Source organism: Strix uralensis, chromosome 5 (assembly GCF_047716275.1).
Source record: "Strix uralensis isolate ZFMK-TIS-50842 chromosome 5, bStrUra1, whole genome shotgun sequence".
Lineage (NCBI taxonomy): Eukaryota > Metazoa > Chordata > Aves > Strigiformes > Strigidae > Strix > Strix uralensis.
The window spans coordinates 67048936-67068724 of NC_133976.1; the positions used below are offsets into that span (position 1 = coordinate 67048936).

Here is a 19789-nt window from a genome sequence, read left to right on the forward strand (position 1 = left end):
CATTATGCTTACATTTTACTGATACCATCTTAAAGTAAGAACTGTAAATTTTAAAATCTCATGCTCAGTACATACAGAAATCTGTGCTGCAAGACCACTTCTACTTGCTTAATGCACATTAAGGTGGAAAGAGACCGGTCAGTTAACTGATATAATCATATGCACAATGCAGCCATCTTGTCTCATCTTCCTTCAGTTATGCAAAACATGACACTGTAGATGTTTCAAACCCAGAAGATACTTCTGGTTTACTTTCATTAGGATATAACTTCTGTTAGCATTCTGATTTTTGTTGGTCTTAATTAAGATGATTTCCTTCTCTTACTGAACTGTGACTATAAAGACATACACGTTATGGTTATCTTTTTCATCCTTTTAATAATAATAATAAACCCTGTTGCAATTACTTTTTATTATTGTGATATATATTTATTTTTTTACAATGGAATTTGACAAGCAGATTTCTGGAGTTCTTAATGGAGTTGAAACAAAACAATGAACATAAATCACACTCCCCCTCCCCCCCAAAAAAAACCAAACCAAGGCACTGTTAAGACTGTACGAGTAATAAATGACCAAGAGGTTATTGATACATTAAAAACCGAGCTCCTAATGAGAACTGTATCAGTAGTCATTTTAACACCCTAAAGCTGTGCATTGTGTTGAGGTTCTCTGCTTAAAAGCCCGACCGTGTCCCTCTTTCCATATGTATTGGACCCCACATTCGTAGGTGAATAAATTGCTCCAATGTTGTTGCTGGAACGAACTAAAAAGTCAGCCAAGCGTTGTGTCACACATGTAGCGGTATTGCATTTCCGTTTCTCCAGACGGTGACTACTAAGGTGAAACAAAAGGAACCAAGGTTAAGTCAAATGATGAACAATCAAGTGTGCCACTTCTAAAAGGCATTTGAGCTGTGCTAATGTGGGAGTTCTTTTAATATGTGCACAAGTACGGGAACATCACAATCTTCCTACCACCTACATTATGCCTGAAAAAAAATCTTGTGGTGTATGCTATTATCAGTTTTAATGATGGGTGTTATTTAAATGCAAAGACCTTAACAGTCATATGTCATTTTTATTGATATTCTGCATAGCAGTTTATGACATTTAGAAAACCTGTAATGATAGTATAGTTAAGCCAGTAAGTGAAAACAATAACTAAATGTTTAGCTTTAAGCTAAACTTCTAAACCTATTTGGAGCTCTTGCTGATATTATGAGGATTACTAACATAATGCCAATCAATAACATTTATTTAGTTCTCTTGTTCCCACAGAATCACACCCTGCTCTCACTGAAGTGAACAGTAATCTTCCAGTCCACATCAAGTGGATTGAGCCCAAAGACTCTTTCTCCCAACTGCACCACATATCGTGAGAGGTGGCAGGTGTTGCCAATTTCAACACCACTTAAGATTTAGCTCTGTCCTAACAGAGATTTCTTCTCTACTGAAAAGCTGCCAAACTTTTGTTGAAACACCAGCACGTTGAAAGTGCTGTTGTGGTAGGAGATAATAATTTGCTGAATGAGACTTTAAAGAGTGTCCATGGAAGAATCCATATCTAAAAATAACATTTTATGGTCTGAACCAACAGACCATTTACAGAACTCCATGTAGAACTTACGTAGCATGAGATATATATGTGTTTTTAATCACAATAGAACTGTTAGTATGAGACACCTTGGGTTTTCAGATTTGTTTCTGAGACCATTATGTTGTTCCTTCAGACAGAAATACTTGCTTGCTGAGATTGCTTTTTGAATTATTGTTAATTTTCTTGGTGTTCTTTGTGTTGAGGTAGCATAAGGCAGACAGCAGTTTGCAGCAAAAATTTACTGTGAAGAGTGACAACTCCCCAGTTTCAAACTCTGAGCAATTACCAGTGAGTTTCTTTTCCTATTGATTGATAAAATCTGTTATCTAAAATTTCATCTATTCCTTTAAGAGTTATTTGTATTGCTCTAAGAATCCAAATGGAATAGCAATTGTGAGATAAATGTCTGTATTATACTGGCAAATAGACAGCAATTTCTAAGCGATTAATATTTTAAATATGTAATTATATTTAAAGGAAATGATTGTATAGGGCTTGATGTAGCTTCTCTTAGATTTCCTTTAATTGAATATGTGCTTCAATGAGACAGTTCACTCAGTAAGAGATTGTATACCAAGGCCCCAGAAAAGCAGATAAGGCACACCACACTCATAAAGGTGATTCCTTGTGTTTATTACAATTATTATTGGTTTTTAAAATAGCTATAAAAATGTGGGAACTTAGTCTCCATTATCAAAATATTTTAGAAGATAACCAATTGTCATATAATAATGATTTTTTAAAAAAATAAATTCTAAGAGAAAGGAACAAGCAACTATACAGACACATGTATTTACTGAATCTATTCATAACAGAATTGTCATTGAAAGAAATTCACTCAAAAACCTGATGAACATACAATAGTTTGGTGCTGTTTATCTTCTAGTAAAGATTCCAAATCTTTTTTGATATGTTATTTTAGTCATAAAAAAGTTACCTGAAATTTGATTTATGGACTTATAAACATGAATGTATTTCAGACAAGTTAAATTCTATCAGAGTCAATTGCTTCTTTTCCTTCTTTCCATGATTAAACATGATGTTTAATGAAATATTACTTACAGGAAACTGTTATATTCTAAAATAATTACATTCTACCAGAGCATTGGTGTTATTAAGAAAGGTATATTTCCTTTTTTTCCCTTCAGGCTTGGAAATGCAACAAATTTAGAAAAGAAAGCCCTTTCAAAATACACTTTCCTTCTCAAGGTAATCTAGTATTTGTAGCTTTTTTAATTTATGGAAGTGTTATAATTGTAAAGTGATTAAATGATCTGAAACTTTAATTTCTGGATTTGACTTTCTACCCTGAATGCTTTGACCTTTATGCTTACAGAAAGGCTCTATTTAGAAGGAGAAGGATACTTTAAGCTCTTTTTGAGAATAAACAACAGATACAAAGAGTCTTGAGTAACAGATACCACTGGCACAAAGTTCACTTCATAATTTAATCCTAGCTGATATGATTAGATGAAACAAGGAAAATCAGTACCTTTTTGTCTTTGCTGCCGGTTGTTCTGGCATTTCCTCACTAAGTACTGAGAGTTTATTCCGTGACATTTCTGGCAATATCCATCCTTGTCTCTTGGAAGTACCATCAGATAGATCATCAGCCACAGATAAAAATCTTTAAACAACAATAAAATACCCTGTGAAATTGAATAGCTCTATTTTTGCTCATAGTATTTGAGACATGAAAGCAAAAGAAATTAATGCAATAATCTGAACACATTTTCCCCTGGAAAGAAATAAATATGATTATTTTTTACTCACTTCTCAATAGGTGTAGCATCCAAACAGCTCAGAGTGACAGAAAGTGCAACGAAGAAAACTGACAGCTTTAGGTTGCACATCTTTGCTTCCAAACTTTCTGAAAAGAATAATGATTCAACACTGAAAGCAAACCCCAATACTCTTCAGCATATCCTATTACTGATGCCCATTCTGTCCTAAATCAACAGCAGCTAGTCTTTTTCACAGGCTAGAGTGAAAAAATGACCCCCATAAATTTAGTGACAGAACGCAGTTTCAGATGGATAGTTCTCAACAGTAAATGTTCATTTTCCATCTCGTAGTTTCAGTTCTTTCCCTTATCTCTGGTTTGCATTTCCCGACATGTCCCAGTCTCAAATTCTGGTCCCAGCTGCAATTTACCTTGAAGTTATCTTAGCCTTTTCCTGAAAAATGCTGTTGATTAATAATGAGAAATACTGTGCTTTCCTGAAAGCACATCTGTTGCACTGCATCTTAAGTAAGAAAAAAAGGGAAATTGTTTACCTTTTAGTGGTCAGGGAGTAAACTGAAGAAGGACGCCTGTGTTAGCAAGAAGGGTGCACTCAACAATTCCACGCTTGCATCTAGCTCTGGAGTATCCCTTTTCCTTGCTGACAAGTAATATGGCTCTTATATACCCTTCACACCTTTCTCAGCTCTGACATCAGGCAGCACAGACAGACTGTCATTAATTCCCATCCCTATAGATAGAAAGTACCCCAGAGAGGAGCAGAGGCAGATAGGTCATTATTACACTAGTACATCAGTAAATATTAACCTGGTATATGAAGGATGTTGTTGTGAAGATACTGTAATAGCATATTGCACATCAGATCTGTAGCCTCAATTTTACGGTTCTGATAAGATGCTGAGGTAATATTCCCTGTGGGTGTTTTCAAGGGCTAAATAAGGTAACAAAAGTTATAAAGAAGGCCAGAGTAAACAAAGGACCAGATCACCAGTAACTGTAATCTAAGAAAACAGATATCTTAGAAAAGATCAAATAGTTAAAGTTGTGGAGGTTTGTTGTAGAATTATATAATGATAAAAACAGAAAAAATATTTGAAGGGATAAAAGCTGTATGAGGAATAAGAAAAGAGTGAAAATCATTTAAATTGACAGGGTGGTCATTCAGGGCAACGGTAGAAATCATGCACATTTTCCAGTAAAGTATAAATATGAATGAAAATTCTGTCATTATTGTAAAATCTTATGTTTTACTAAAACTGCTAGATTCTTTGTCATGCATGAAAACTGTGTCAATTAATATTCTTAAGAAGGCAAAGACTAAGATTAAAAAGCTAGGAAATGCCAGAATAAAGGCTGCCTGTACAAATTTATTTCTCTAGTGTGCACAGAGTATAGTTCAGGGGAAAAATATACAGCTTTTAATAGACTAAATCCAGTGTTAATAAATTACCTGATTGCAGATTTCCAAGGATACAGATTAGAAACATTTTTTCCTGATTTCGGTGGGAATTAGGCAAACTACTTTTTTTTTTTTTTTTTTTTCATTATTTGTCTTTAGGTGTCCAAATGCCTTTGGAAAGCAGGTATTTCAATTATTTATGGAGGTTAAGATGCTGGCACAAAAGTTGAAGCAAAGTTTTCTGTGATAAGAAGTTACCATATCCATCTTCCCTATCCCCAGAGGACATGAATTAATTCATAACTGCTTCAATGCAAAGTACATTGCCTTAACTGGATGTCCCTTCTTTGTCAGTTTAGTCTGTAACATCAGATTTTCACTGAAATGACTAAAGTTCCAGTGTTGGCTCTGTTCAGGCATCTGTACTACTTGGGTTGAATACAGAAGGAATATTTAGCTGGGATAGTAGCCTCTTAACCCAGTACAACAGCTAGTCTGCAAACAAGATTCTAGCAAGTGACTTTTTTTTTTTTTTTTTTTTTTTTTTTTAAAGGATGCTGCTTCTGGATATTTTGCTCTCTGGTTTTAATGAGACAATCATACACTCTTTTTCCCTGGATTTCTGTCATCCTCCCCTGGATGGACAGTCCCAGTGTAAGAGAAGTAAGTACACTGTTGTTTTATCTTAACCATCATGATATATTCTGTGCAACATCTGAAAAAAGTTTATCTCTCCAAAGAGTCTTCTGTTGTTATTTTCACTGTAGCATTTGACTACAATGAAATAACATTCTGGTGTTATTTTCACTGTAGCAATTTCACTCCTCTGAAATGAAGGCATGATTAGACCCATTTTACAGAGATAAAATTGGCCTTAAAAAACAGTTATGCAAATAATCTGGCTGGGAATTTATACCAGCCTGCATTCACTGATTGAATATTGAACTTGAAAATGCCTTGATGCACTTCTTCCAGGGTGGGAAGAGATCCGAGTCCCACTGACACTCAACAGTGGTGTGTATGCTCAGCTCTTGTGAAAAAGCAAGCTAATGTTGTCTCAACTCCTGAAATGCAATGGATAGATCTGATGCAGTTTGCAACTAAGATTTTAAAAGATTTGACTGATTATTCAGAATCTGTTACGTTTTAAGGCATCTAAGTGAATGGTTGTTGTGTTAAGCTTGAAGAAAAGTGAAATAGGATTTTCAAAGAAATACTGGTTCCAAATCCTAATTCCAGCTGTCCTGCAAATGGCCTTGGGGACCCTCTAATTCTTTGAGGGAAGAAGAGAATGTCTGATTCTTGAGTGCATTGTAGAAATGAAACTGGTCTCATGACATCCCAGGACCATTGCCTGCCTCCTGGGCCATGTACCACTTTGGCAGAGTCAGCAAGAAGTCTATCTAGATATTAGTCAGATGTGACGTTAACAAAATTAAGGTATTATGGCTTCTGTTACAAGTTCTCTTAAGCAGGAGTAGTGTTTTCCCACACAAACAGGAGTGGAATATGAAATTGTGGAATCTCTTTGACAGCAGAACTACTCATAACTCAAATTTCAAGAACCTGACATTAAGTACTGTGCAGGTAGTACTATTCAATGAAGTGGTTAGAAAACTATTTTTATCACTGACAAAGTTCCTTAACCTTCATCTTAGAAAAAAAAAAATATTACTGTGCATAACAAATGTTATCAGCCTAAGGAAAAAATCAAGTATTCTCAGTAAAGAAACCCATGACCAGTTCTATCCTGGGTGTTTATATGGTCATTTTACATATTTATACCGGCGGTTAAGTCTGTATGAAAAGATTTGTCTAGTGTGCCTATATGAGGGTTAGGGGACACCAGAGCTGAGGTTTACACAGAATCCAGAAGATATGGTATGCCAATGCCCCAGTTCCTTCTGGAAACTATCTACATAAACATCTTGAGTTGCAGGATGGTGAACATGCTGTGCACTGTAATGTACTGGCAGCAGAGGAACAGGGAACCAGTCTCATCTCAAGTGTCTGCTGCTTTTATATACTGGGGAGTGGAATTTATCTGCCTAAATGTGAGTTAAATAGAGAGACCATTCTAGTGCCTGTTTCTAATACAGAAGTCTAAAATAACTCTGGTGATTTGTGCCTGTTTCTCCTTTTTGATTATAAAAAACAGCCTTGGGTGACTTGCTTAGATATAGATGTTTACACTGTAAGTGCCTAAATGTATGTGAAATAAATTCCATCAGGGGTGCTGTAACTCCCTTATGTGCTTGGTTCCCAATATTTGTCTCCCTCTCTCATATTTACCTTTTTCTTAGGCTATTCTTGACATCTGCTGGACAGCTGTTTCCCACTTTTAATGGCTGCTTTTCAATTTCTGAGTTCCACATTTGCTTAATAACAATAATAACACACATTAAGACTTTTGGTAATGGATGTATCTTTGCCATTTGTCAGAGTGACAAAAAGCCATATTACCTGTTGCATGCTCTTTACCAGATGCTGTTCTGCAGTGTAAGGTAAATGTCTCCAGTAAATTACATTGTTGCTCAGTTACCAGGAACTGTAAGTGTGTGAATAACTCATGGTTTAGTTTTCCTGTTATATTAAAATGGCAAAGGAAGCGCTTTAGGCATTAACCTGAAATGAGCATATTTCAATTTTTTTTTAATAAACCAGAAATCATAACAGCAGCAGCATTAATATTTTTCAGTGTAAATATTACCCGTAATGCAACAGAATGGTGCATGTGTCACTGCTTGTAGATGTTATATGAGTTAGGCAGAATGTTTCATGTGATCTGACAAAATTGTTTCATTGTTATAACAATTTTATTAGCCTTTGATTCCTGTTAAATAAGTCTGAATCAAGCTTCAAAACAAAACTAAAGTATATAAAAAAGGTTTTGTTGATAGTGTCAGCACCTCTGAAAAAGTCTAAGTGCCTTGAGTTCACATGGCCAAATCTGAAATTAGAGTAGTAAATCAGATGCCTTGACACAGTTTTCTGCTATCATTTTAGATGTCCTAGGATATCTAGAACTGCCATACATGAACCTGGTAGTAGGACACTCGTAGCAACATCAGAGTGAGTCTAAAATTACACTAGACACCTATGATTAGGAACCTGGATTGTTCCCTAAATTTTTATATTTGGATGCCAAAGTTTGAAAATTTTGACTATAATACTCTCTTCCCAATATTTCTTGCTTGGTACTATGTTGATGAATACTACAATGCTTGATTTTCTGGCGTGTGTAGTTATAATTTGCTACTGATAGTACTTAGGCTATGTGTATGCTTTGTTCAAATACTCCTATTTGATGTGGGGCATTTCAGCACTGATAAAAACTCAAAGAGCTCTTCTTGTTGATCCCAAAACTGATGTTAAACCTGTGGAAGAAATATGGAAGAAGCAGCAGAAGAAGTCATAGGAGCAAAGTTAATAATTTCTCCCCCAGTGGAAAAAATGGGTGATTCAGAAATGAAGGGTGGCCATTTGTGGAATTGACTAGCAAATGGAAAGAAGTCATTTGGATAGTTAACAATATCTTAAATCTGACTTTTATGATGTATTATGCTACTCAGCTCACAACATTGACAGAACAATGATATAGCCTCAAAGGGCTAATGACAGCTCTGAGAATGAGCAGAGTTTGTGTGAAATCAGTTCCTATAGCTGGGGATCTCCCAAGCAAGAAAAATAAATCCCATGTTTATATCAGAAAAGTCATAACTGACAGCACAGTGATTGTTAAGTTATAGTTCCTAATGCCATTCCTTATAGAGAGTTAGTTGCACGGCTTCTACTGGCTTGCATCCAAGAATTTGAATATAACAGAGGGTTTAAATTCTTGATTTTCTTTTTCCCTGTCTCTTCTGCAACCTGCTTCCAGAAGTATAAGCAGAACTCTCCTTTGGTTATCAATGTCACAAGGACTCTAGACAGTGCTAAATGTAAATAAGTAATAGGAAATAGTACTACTGTTCTTCCTTTCTGGTAATCTAAGCCATCCATTGCTTCCTGCTATGATCATTCTCTGAAGTCACTGTCTATAAGAAATCATCTGTAAAAAGATATTCAGCTTTCAAATATATTGCTGTAATGTAAACCTACCACTACTACAATACTACACATGGACTCATATGTATACATCAAAGCAGAACAAATAATTTTGCTAAAAGGAAGGCTATGGTGCTTACTGGAGTATCTCCTTACAGAGTCAGTGCACTGTAAATTTGCATCCTGGCTCACTGCATAGGTCTCTCCTTACGGAATAGTCCAGAGTGACTATATTGCTAGCCAATGTGCAGAATGAGGTCTCCCTGAATGCTCCTGTAAGGGAAAAAAGAGATTAAGGAAATAAGTATGTGTAGAAGTGCTGTTTCTGATTTACTAAGTGTAACTGTGAGAACTCTCCACCTTCTCTTCCCCACCCCAGCATCTTGTAAAGGGCATAGATGTCTGTAGAAGATACAGTGAGACCAGGAACCATGCTCCCCAGACTCATATCAGTGGAAGTGAGTTGCTAGTAAGTACGGATTAAATGAAACCATTCACCAGCAAGAGAAACTGCTGGTTTTCAAAATAAATCTACACAGAATCATGTCAGCCCTCCCTACATGATCCAGTGCATAAGTTTTAACTAAGTTTTCTTTGAAACTATCATCTCACTTTCAATAATCAGACTTCCCCCCGCCCCCCCCCCCCCCCCTCTGCAAACTGCAGCAAGAGAATGACAATCTGGCTTTGTCTTGAAGCACTCTGAGTCTTTTAGATGATGCTGTCTTGACAGCTCTGCTATTAATAGTGACTTTTTCTCTGCTGTTTAAAAAGAAGAGTTATGCTGAGCTGAGAATCAGTCATGTTAATAATAAATTTTCACTAAGGGCAAATGCAGTGTACTAGCTTACGTAGGAGGATTTACGTTAACAATACCATGAAACTTAAATTAACTTACTTATGGTATATCAGCACATGTGGCTGCAAAATAAGATAGCCCTTCTTCAAAAAGAAGTGCTGTAGGGCTGCATTTACTGTATGCTTGGATTATTATATGTGTGAGTGTAAGACCTGACCTTTTCATTCTACTTGGAGATGAGAAAAGATTTTGATAAGCACAGGGAATGTGAATCAGTACATGAAATTGTCTCTCTACTGTAAGAAGTCATTAAAAATTCATTAGGACTTCAGCATATGTATCTGGAAAAAATTAGTGGGTTTTTTCTCTGTTATGGTAGTGTCTTTTACAGCAAATATTGTTGTTTCCATCCATTTAGCAACCACTCCACTTTTGGCTGAGAATGTCCCTGATAATGGAAAACATCAATGGTATGGAAAAATCAGTATTTAAATGTGATCTCTCACAAATACTTTAGGAGCTACAAGTGACATAGCTGATTCAAAAGGCGATGTGTTTTGCAACAAACTGTAATTGAGCCAAATACCCAGTGGAAAATTGAAGGCACTGTATTACTGCAAGGCAAAATACATGAGGCTCTGGAAAATTTCAGTCATTAACGTATTGAAATAATTTCGTATTAATACATGTTGTGCCAATGATTGCTACAGTTTCAATGGGACAAAGCTGAAAAGTCATCATAGCATCTGATTCAGAAAAGAACCTTGTGCAGAGCAGCAGAGAAGCACATACTTCAGGACAAGGGTCTTTAAAATCCATGGGTGTTGAGTATGTACTGTTTATTTAGAATGGGCATCTTAAGCTCTGCTTTTGGGTTCAGAGACTTTTCTTTCTATTGCATAAACTGTTGTCTAGGTTGGTGGTTGTCTTTTTTTGTTTTTTTTGATTTACAGGATGCCTATACATTTCCAGTTGTAAGGGTAGACCTCTGGCTAGTGACTATGGTTCTAGCGACCATAGGCTTGATTTTGTTATTCTTCGCAGAGGCCCTGTATCCTTCCTGATGCATTCTTACAGGCTGTAAATGGCTAGTTGCATTTTAGAGAACTATCACATTGTCACACTGTTCATACTTACTGGTATTGTGTTAAAAAATGAAGAATGTTGGCAATGTCAAATATAATTTCACATCAATGTAACATTTCATATAATTTCATGTCAATGAAGGGTTAACACATTCTTAAATTATTTTATAAGTAGTTGTCATAAGCAGTCATAATCTTCTCCATGCTGTTATTGATCATTACAGCCCACTGCTGTCATATATCATCCTGTTGCCTTTTATAGTACTCATAAAAGCCTGTAGCAGTTGAATAAATAACTGTTAAAAGAACCATAAAAATTGTCACCATAAGGTATTTTTTTATTAGAAAGTCTTAAATGTACACTGTTATTTGAAGTCAGTTGTTTAACTTCCGTTGTCAAAAGAGGATGTATATTTCATGCAACTCAAACCTTTCTGAGCAAGATTATCTGTTTTGGGGTATCCTATGAAAATTTCCCATGTTTTAAAAATTAGGTGTTTGTAGCTAGAAAGCCATGCTCACAGGTAGATGCATAGCTACGTGCTTGATTCCCAAAAGTTCACCCATGTTCCTGGAGCTTCCAACTAGATGTTTCACACCTTTTAGGATTGAGCTATCTTAGAAGAGGTCCCTATGCGAAGTGTACCTAGAAAGGCCAGAAGTATCACCTTCAAGCATTTTCTAGTAACCAGTATCTACCCTGATGATATCTCTGCACACAAAATGTATTATCACACACCAAAACACCTGGGGACTTGATAGATAGAGAAAGTGAAATGCTATCAGGTTACATAAACCACTGATTGATGAATCATAGTTAATGTCATTTTTTTTAGAGGAAAAGACTCCAGAGAGACTTTGAAGCCTTTAAACTGCCAGTCAACCTACAGTACATTTATTCCTTTAACTTTTTTTAAAGTATGTTCATGAGACAATATGCCTCGTTAGTGAAAAGCTGACGACCTGAGCACACAACAAATCCCTTTGTACGTTAAAGAGGAGGTACTGCCCAAAAGTATATCATTAGGTTTTCAACTTTTTTTTTTTTTTTTACATAGGTAATTTATTCTGAAAAGCTGTTTTGACAGTTGGAACAGTTATGTTTTCTAACATTTAAAAACAGAAGTTTGTGTAACAGAATGTCTTCCAGCCTTGTGGTAAATTTTACAAAGAATAAAGAATTTTATGTCTTCGTAAAGTTTGCCACAAGGCTGGAAGACCTGAACGTGTTTTGCTAAAAGAAAAGCAAACTTCCTAAATCCATGCAAGTGGAAATCAATGTGCTAAACTGCTTTCTTAAAAAAGCAGCTGTTATGACAGTCTCACTAGTTTAAATAAATAAATAGTTATGAAAACAGACAACAATTAATATTTTGCACATAGACAATATTATCTCCAATGTATGGTCTGAATGCTTGCTATAAATGGCTATTTATTGTTCTTCTGTTAGAGTGGAAAAAATTGAGATGATGATGAGTTAAAGGGGATGCTCAGTCAATGGCAGAGTCGAGGATGGAAGGCAGATCTAAATCTTTATCTAGTCTGTAGCTGACATGCACTCTGTTGAGGTGAGAGGAAAGGAGATCTTATGGATAGTCAAACTAAATCTGAATTCAGGCTCAAAATGGGCAGAAGGTCTTGTGCCTCTCTGCGTTTCTGCATATACAGGGACAAACATGACCCCACTTTGTTAAATGCAGATGGGTGCTTCCCTACCTGGCTTGAGTAGATAAAGCTCTTACCTATTAGTCTTTTCGCTGGCCAGTACAATGACACCTTGTGACTCTCCTTGATTTACCTCAGTCTAGTATAACCACTGCCAGAATAAGTACATTTTTTGATTAAAGGAGGATCAGTTAAATTATTGTATCTTTCTTTATTTTGCATCCTTCCTCTCCATCTTCTGAGACAGTAGGTTCCCAAAGGGAAGGGTTTTTTGCGTTGTGCAGATGTTGTGACCTCTACGAGCAGCTGAGAGAAAATATTGTGAAAGAGCCAGTCTTGTGAGGTTTCCAGACTCAGTTTTGCTGGTCTGTTCAAAGGTTTAACTTTTCAGTGAAGCATCTGGAGTGTGTACCCAGACCAGGGCACAACTGTGAGAAGAAAATTCGGTGTTGTCCTTAGAAATTCTATCTGTTAGCCTCCATTTGACTGGGAGCTGCATAGCTATTCAACTATCAGCTCTGCACTGCCACTGTCCTGATCAGTACTAGTGAAAGGTGAAATGTTAAGTTGCCTTGTGTCTCCTGATAAGCCTGTAGTAGAGAAGCGGATCTCAGAAGATACAACTGAGGAAAAAAATTGTTTTAAACATCACTTGTATTGTGGTTCAGCTCTGAATTGGTGGGGTAAATGACAGAGAACCTAATCTGTGTCACACATCCTTATCTGGGTTGCCATGCTATGTCCTATGGGATGTGCAACTCATGATTGCTGTAGTGCTCAGTTCTGTGGAGACATAGCTCATATTTCCAGCTTTTCCTGAATCAGTTACATTCGTGGTTGTTTACAACTGCAAAGCTGGTAAAGAGTTACTTAGTCCTCAGTGTTTCCAAAATAATGTATTGTATTTAGAGTGAGGCCCGGAAGTGACTTCTGTATTTTTGGTAGACAACTCATCATTGCATATAACATTTAGACTAGACCAATAATTGTACATCAACTCTGCATTTTTTACTGAGAACTTCTACTGATTTCCATAAGAACATCATTTATCCATTTGAATTGCCTCTGAGCTTGCATAAGCAATTGTAAGGGGGTCCAGACCTCGGTCTGGGAGCTGCTGGCTGACAGGCTTTTTGGTTCCTTGGCCAAGATGAGTAGATCTAGAATGACATAAGGAGAGATAACCAGGACAGGTGTCATCTGAACTAATTTTTATCTGTCTAAAAGTCAGTTATCTAGACTATGCTAGCTCCCCAGACTTTCAAATCAAAGGGAAGAAAGAAGCACTTCCAGAAACCATTTCCTCCCACTTATTTTAGACGGTTGTCTTAAGATGGGATAAGTTATTCTCTGCAAATATCTGACCCTGATGTCTATTGTGAAACTCTAGATGTGGATCTTCAACAAAACTACTTGCTAAGAATAGGGTATACCTGATTCTATACAAATACTTGACTCTCTCAAGGTATTTTCCTTATATTAAAGTGTTAGAACAATTAGAGTGCCACCTCAAACAAAATCTATCCAGACAGAAAAAATACTTGTAGTCTCAGTTTCTCAATCAGTGGGCTGATAATGCAGGAAGCAGTGAACTTAGTGCAAATATGGCCTTTAGGAGAAATCCCATGAAGAAGATGGGACTTCAGTATGCTAACACATCATGGACTCTTGATAATGCTGTATTATCTGTGAATTAATCACAGTAGAGAAAAATATTGAATTCCATACGCACTGAATTTTACATAAATTTACTGAATATTAAACTGCATTTGTGAACATATGTTAATTTCATATGTCTACTCCTATGTTTTTGGAGATGTATTTAATTTGTACATGTTGCTGATACCAGCAAATGGCTGGGACTGACTCCTTATCTTCATACAGTAGCCCAGTGCCACTGCTGAAGGCTGTGTGCTGAAAAAAACACAGGTTATAAAGGTCAAGATCTGCACAGTAGGTGCTTCCCACTGTCACCTAAGCATATCCAAACACTGAAAATTCACAGAAGTCAGTAAAGTGCCCAGGTATGGGCCTTATAGGTATATTCCTTCAGTCACTTTTTTATGCATGCAGACCACGCAAGCTACAAGTACCTGCTTTAAGACTGAGAATACACACTTACCTTAAAAATGTTCCCCCAACATCCTTCAGCTTTCAAAAAGCCAGAAAAAATATAAAAGCTCTCCAGCACTCTCAGTCAGCTAAAAATTAAAATAAATATATTTTCAGTTTAATATTGTGAAAACACTATTTTTGTAGGAATGATTTCTTTCACTATCCCTGTAAAAGGCCTTTTTCCTTCCTCCAGGACTGTGGAGCCAAATGTATGAATACTAGCCTTTGTTCATTTGTAAGCAGAAGTCTCTAAGACTCTTTCTCCATGAAGCAAAGATTGATATAGTTCCAATATTATACCCTTGCTCATGGTGCTACAGAAAAACAGAACACCAGAGAGAAGGTTTGAATGTAGACAGTCCCTGGGAAAACTTGTTAGTTTGTGTGTGTTTGTCTGTGTGTGCATGTATGTGTCTGAAGGAGCATGCCCTTGAAACATCTATTTCTTCGTTTTGCTTTTAAAGATAATCTCAGTTCATATTTAAGCACATCAGTAAGTGAAATTCTTTTCACTTCTGTGCATGTTCAGCACATAGGTTCCTACTTTAAGGCACTTTGCAAACATGCTAATATGAATTGGCCAGCATTGACTGTTACGTGTAAGAGTAAATATTTTATAATGGGCAATGTGAATTTTTAGAAAAAGGCATTTAAACCTCAAAAGTCAGTTGAGATAAGCCGATGCATGCAGTAATTAAAGCCATCATCCTGAAGAGGTACTTCAGCTTTTAAAAAATACATTTTTATTTCTTCTTCTTTGTCCCCTTTATTATTTTTTTTTCAAGAGGGCACTTTTTTGTCTTCTGTTTCTAAAATGTGCATTATTGATGATGAATTCTAGAGGAAATTTTAAAAGCAAAGTATTCTAAAGTGGAGCTAGAAAATCATAAGATAGTAAGCACAAACTATAAATCACTTAAACTGCCACCAGGGTTATTTTTTTCTGATATGTAAATAAATATTTAAAACAAATTGTTAAGTGCCTGCTATAAGAAGGTGTTTATTTGACTGGAATTTTTGCTTTTCATTTTTTGTAATGCTTTTGCTGGGTCTGAATCTTCAACTTTACTCACCCTGAGCAGAAATTATTGTTGAACAAAATAATCCTACTGAGACTGTAGAATTACATAGTCCTTTATGTGAAGTTACTATGACTTTGTACCTCATAAAAGTTTATTTAATGGTTATTTATTTAATAATTAATTAAAAATCCAGACAGTGGCTTTTATTTCACTGGTTTGCTTATTTCCTGTAGATACTGAAAATACTTGCATGAATCTCAGAAGCTCATTTTTAAATAATTATGATGGATAAGGAGATTTGAAACTAGGGTTCTCTGTAGACAAAATCATTGTGTCTCCTCCTCCCAAATAGGTATGGATTAAAATATAAAATATATGTAGAATATATTCTACAAACAGTTATGAAATGAAATATTAAAAAAATGGATGGGATGAGAGAGAAAGAAGAAAGGACTGGTAAATCCTTGTAATAGCTCAACACAGGGTAAAAAAAAAACTAAACTGAGATCTGCAGTTTTAGTTTCTAATCAATTAAGATAAATATCATGTATCAAATTCCCTGTGCATTCTCCTAGCCAAATATATTGATTAGGTGCTTCAGAATACTGAAGTTAAGATATTTTTAATACAAAAGCAAGAGTAATGATTTAATGCACCAAGATTTCTCTCCTATGTACAACAAGGCTTAGTCATACACAGAGGGCTGTTGCACCTGGTACCAGTACAGGAGAGAAGTCACATGACACCTGAATGAGTACTGCTTTGCTGTTGACATATATAGTTGAACAATTGCCATTTTGGTGGGCAGTATCCGCTTCCCTCATCATCTTTTGCTGTTTTTTTGAAGGAAGAAAGGATGGCCACATGGAGTTAAGGCAACTTTATACTCAGCCATTTTCTACCCCTGTTCATTATTGCTTTTTCACAGTACAGTCTTCTGTGAGCACAAAGCAGCATGCGGCAGAACTCGGACCACCATTTTTATATTTTCTTCTTATTTAGTCAGAGAAGTGGCAATGGGTAAGTGGAGAAAACATAAAATGCAAGAAAACCTTCAAAATATCTTAGTGGGACATGACTACCTCAGGTTTTAGTTAAAGGAAATCAAAGGTGGAAACAGAATTTCTATTTCTAGTTAATAAGTATAAGCAAAATCCCATTACAGACAGCCATCAGGTGTGATTTGGACACCATCATGAAGCGAGAACAGAAAGCAGCGCTATAGCTCTTATGAAATGTATATATTCTGAGTGAAAATGGGACTTTTCATATACTGGAAGCATGTTAATAGATTTTTATTTGAGGAATTTTCTAGTGTGTAAGAACTAAGAAGATATGATCTCAGAAATTTACAATTGTGAACTTTTATTATAAGAAATAACAGGGGAATATTACCTCATGCTCTGGTGCAGCACTGAGCAGGCCAGGATCCTCAGCCACCAGTGGTCTGTAAGGCAGAGGGTCTACAAAATGTTTTTCAGTATAGCAGTAGAATTGTAAGTTTGTGTGACAAAAACATACTGTGTAACAAAAATGCCAAGTATCTTGTTGGTGTGTTATTTCCCCCTCCCAGCAGCATAATTACACAGGGTATGTAGTAGTCCAGGGAGGTTTTTCAGGAAGGCTTAGTGTTCCCTCAGAAAGCTGAGAAACACTGTCCTGGAGCTTGTGCTCAAAGCCAGGTGTTCATTAATCCCAATTCCACCCTCATCACACTTTTCAGACCTTTCATTTAGGCTTTTCATGTGCATTAGTAGTTACTCTTGTGAGGGAGACAAACACAAGTGTCAACAGGAGACTTAAGGTCACAGATGAAAACTGCTTCAGCACCAGTACTTGAAGGTGTATCTACTGATTCTTAGATGCGATGTCTACTCGATTTGATCAAAGTCACATAATTTCTTATTGTCACATTAGCTAGAACTATTTAATCTTGGTCAAACTACTCTCTGATTTTGTAACATCAAGTAATCAGTAACTAGCAGCACCCAGCCTGTAGGACAACCACAGTGGCTATGTGACTATGGATGGCTTTTTTATCTTTCACTTTTACATGGTGAACCATTACCATTCAACAAAAGTCCCAAAGGAAAGTCTGCTCCTAGTGAATGTTGCAGTGCCTAATTATTAGGATCTTTGCCCCCTTCTAGAGTTAACAATGCCCCAGTTATACAGTAGGTAAAGTTGGACACTTTGAAAATAGATCCAGAAAGGCTGTTACACTGAAAAGAAACACTGAAGACCAGCAGCTGGGGATGCTGAGAAGAGTGACAATTGTGTCTCTGTGCTTCAGGGGCTGAGGCAATTTTCTCCACTTTTGATTCGGACCAAGTTCTGCCCTACAGCTGAGCCTCCAAGTGCTTTATACCAACGGAGAAGGGCTATACTTTCTTCCAAACCATTCAAAGACAGCAAGAAGAGGCCAATGATTATGCCTGCACTGCTTTCCATTCACTAACTCAGGGCTTAAACACCCCCTCAAGACGTGAGAAACACAAGCTCATTCCCCTCTTCCAATATGACCTTGTGTCACCCTTTGCTAGGACACTGCCTAACCTGTAAATCTACACAGTTATATGCACTCTTAAAGTTCTTTTCTTGCTTGTGAGAGCTGTCTGGATGTCTTCAGTGGGCAGAATTGTCAGCTCTTCATGCTCAGGGATCTGACACATCTGTAGCTCTTGGCCTTTTTTGACAGGGAAGAGAAAGAGACTAGCTTAATTTTTTTCTAATGAAGAACTCAGCCTGTGTCTTTCACATCTGAGTGAGTACTCTAAAATGCACAGCTGAAATCATTTGGCAAAAACACATATTCTGCATTAAGTATACTTGGGTTAATTTTCAACAGTTTAGAATAAAGGTCAAAGTTTAAGCGTACGCTATCAGTCATTTCTTCTGAAAACCTTTTCAAAACTGTAAGTACCTAATTGTTTTGCCATGAGAATATTTTCCTTTGTCTCAGTCTAACAGTAGTGTAATTATATTTGAGTAGCAGTTTGAACTGTGCACAGTAAAACAAGATTTCAAAACGCTTTTTGCAACTGAAAAAAAAAATTAAAATTCTGATGTTATAATTGCTCTCTGCGTGGTTACCTCATGTGATTTTTAATCCTGTTTGTAAACAAAACAAGGACTTATCAGTTTATCCATATGACTAAGCTCATCCAAATGGAAAATGCATTCTACATTGAAAATAGGATGTCCCGTTGGCACTCAGGCAACGCAACTTGCAGAATATTGTTTTGTAGACATTTACATCCAGATATTTGTGTGATTTTGTTCTCCTTTTTATTGGTTAGCTAACGTGAAATGTGGTTTAAAACTGTAAAATGTATTTACAGGTTTATGTAGGACAGATGGGTCCAAACTCATGTCTCTCAGTGCTAGCCTTCCTGCTGTTGTCAGCTACACTGAATAAGCCTGCTTTGATCCACACCGGATGTATCTTTGTAAGCCAACCTTGTTCAGCCCAAGTTATACAAGACGCTGTACTTTATGCATCTGCTTTGTAGCTGTAGCCTGTACTGAAACTGCTCATACTGTGAGCTTTAGTTCTTTGTGCACTATGTAAAGTGGGTGTTTTCTGATTACTTCTCTGTTTTTCTGTTTGCCTGTGGAAATTTAGTCCAGTAGTGGAGATGGCTGGAAGAGGCAGTTGTGATGTTACTGCTAACTAACTTCTTAGCCTGCCATAAATATGTTCACAACTCAGTGCAGAAGTAGAAGGAGTAAGGTCCTGTAAGGAGCGATTTTACTGACGTCTTCCCTGAAATTTCAGTGGACATCACAGACTTATGAGTAGGATTTAAGTGTAGGTGTTTACATGATAGCTGGTAGGTCAATCAGAACCTGAGGGCAAACTTTTGCAGAAATATATATTCTCACGTGGCCTGTGCAAATTCCTCCAGTGGCTTGTTACAAAACCTAGTCACAATATGACTATCCTAGTAGCATAAACTGCTTCTCCTCTTGCTGGCGGCTAAAGAGGGACTGATTGATGTTCACTGAAGGAGATAATTTCCTTACAGCTGTGCTGATCCTAGAAGGCCAGCTGTGTTCAGGGCTGGCCTGGGCAGCTTAGGTTAGGGCTTGAGACCATAGTTTCACAAATATTTGAGGTGACATAACACATCACTGGTGTTCAGATGTGCAGGTTTCACTCTCTATCCTTTCCTACTCTGCTTTCACCCTCGCTTTCTCCTCTCTTCTCATGTTCTTGGCTCCACATTCCCTCTCTTTTTCTTATGTTGGTCTGACACTTGTTCAACCACTCTGTGGGCTAGATCAGCTCACTACGTGGAAAGCAATCTTTTT

The 19789-nt window shown here is 36.8% G+C and overlaps 1 protein-coding gene across 1 annotated transcript; it reads right to left on the minus strand.

The window, feature by feature from the left end:
* Positions 1-644: 644 nt before the first annotated feature.
* IAPP (islet amyloid polypeptide) lies at positions 645-14596 on the minus strand. The gene is made up of 6 exons (XM_074869456.1): positions 14461-14596; positions 8930-9062; positions 3877-4073; positions 3373-3469; positions 3092-3226; positions 645-837 (listed from the first exon to the last, which is right to left on the minus strand). The coding sequence occupies exons 4-6, from the start codon at positions 3450-3452 to the stop codon at positions 645-647; spliced, it is 408 nt and encodes a 135-aa protein (XP_074725557.1). The 5' UTR covers positions 3453-3469; positions 3877-4073; positions 8930-9062; positions 14461-14596.
* Between the last annotated feature and the right edge of the window lie 5193 nt (positions 14597-19789).

Excerpts from the sequence above, each read along its gene's own strand:
- IAPP (XM_074869456.1), bottom strand. The coding sequence starts at position 3,452 with ATGTGCAACCTAAAGCTGTCAGTTTTCTTCGTTGCACTTTCTGTCACT. Across the intron at positions 3,227-3,372 it reads GATGCTACACCTATTGAGAA|ATTTTTATCTGTGGCTGATG; the intron begins GTGAGTAAAAAA and ends TGTTGTTTAAAG. Across the intron at positions 838-3,091 it reads CCGGCAGCAAAGACAAAAAG|TAGTCACCGTCTGGAGAAAC; the intron begins GTACTGATTTTC and ends GTTTCACCTTAG.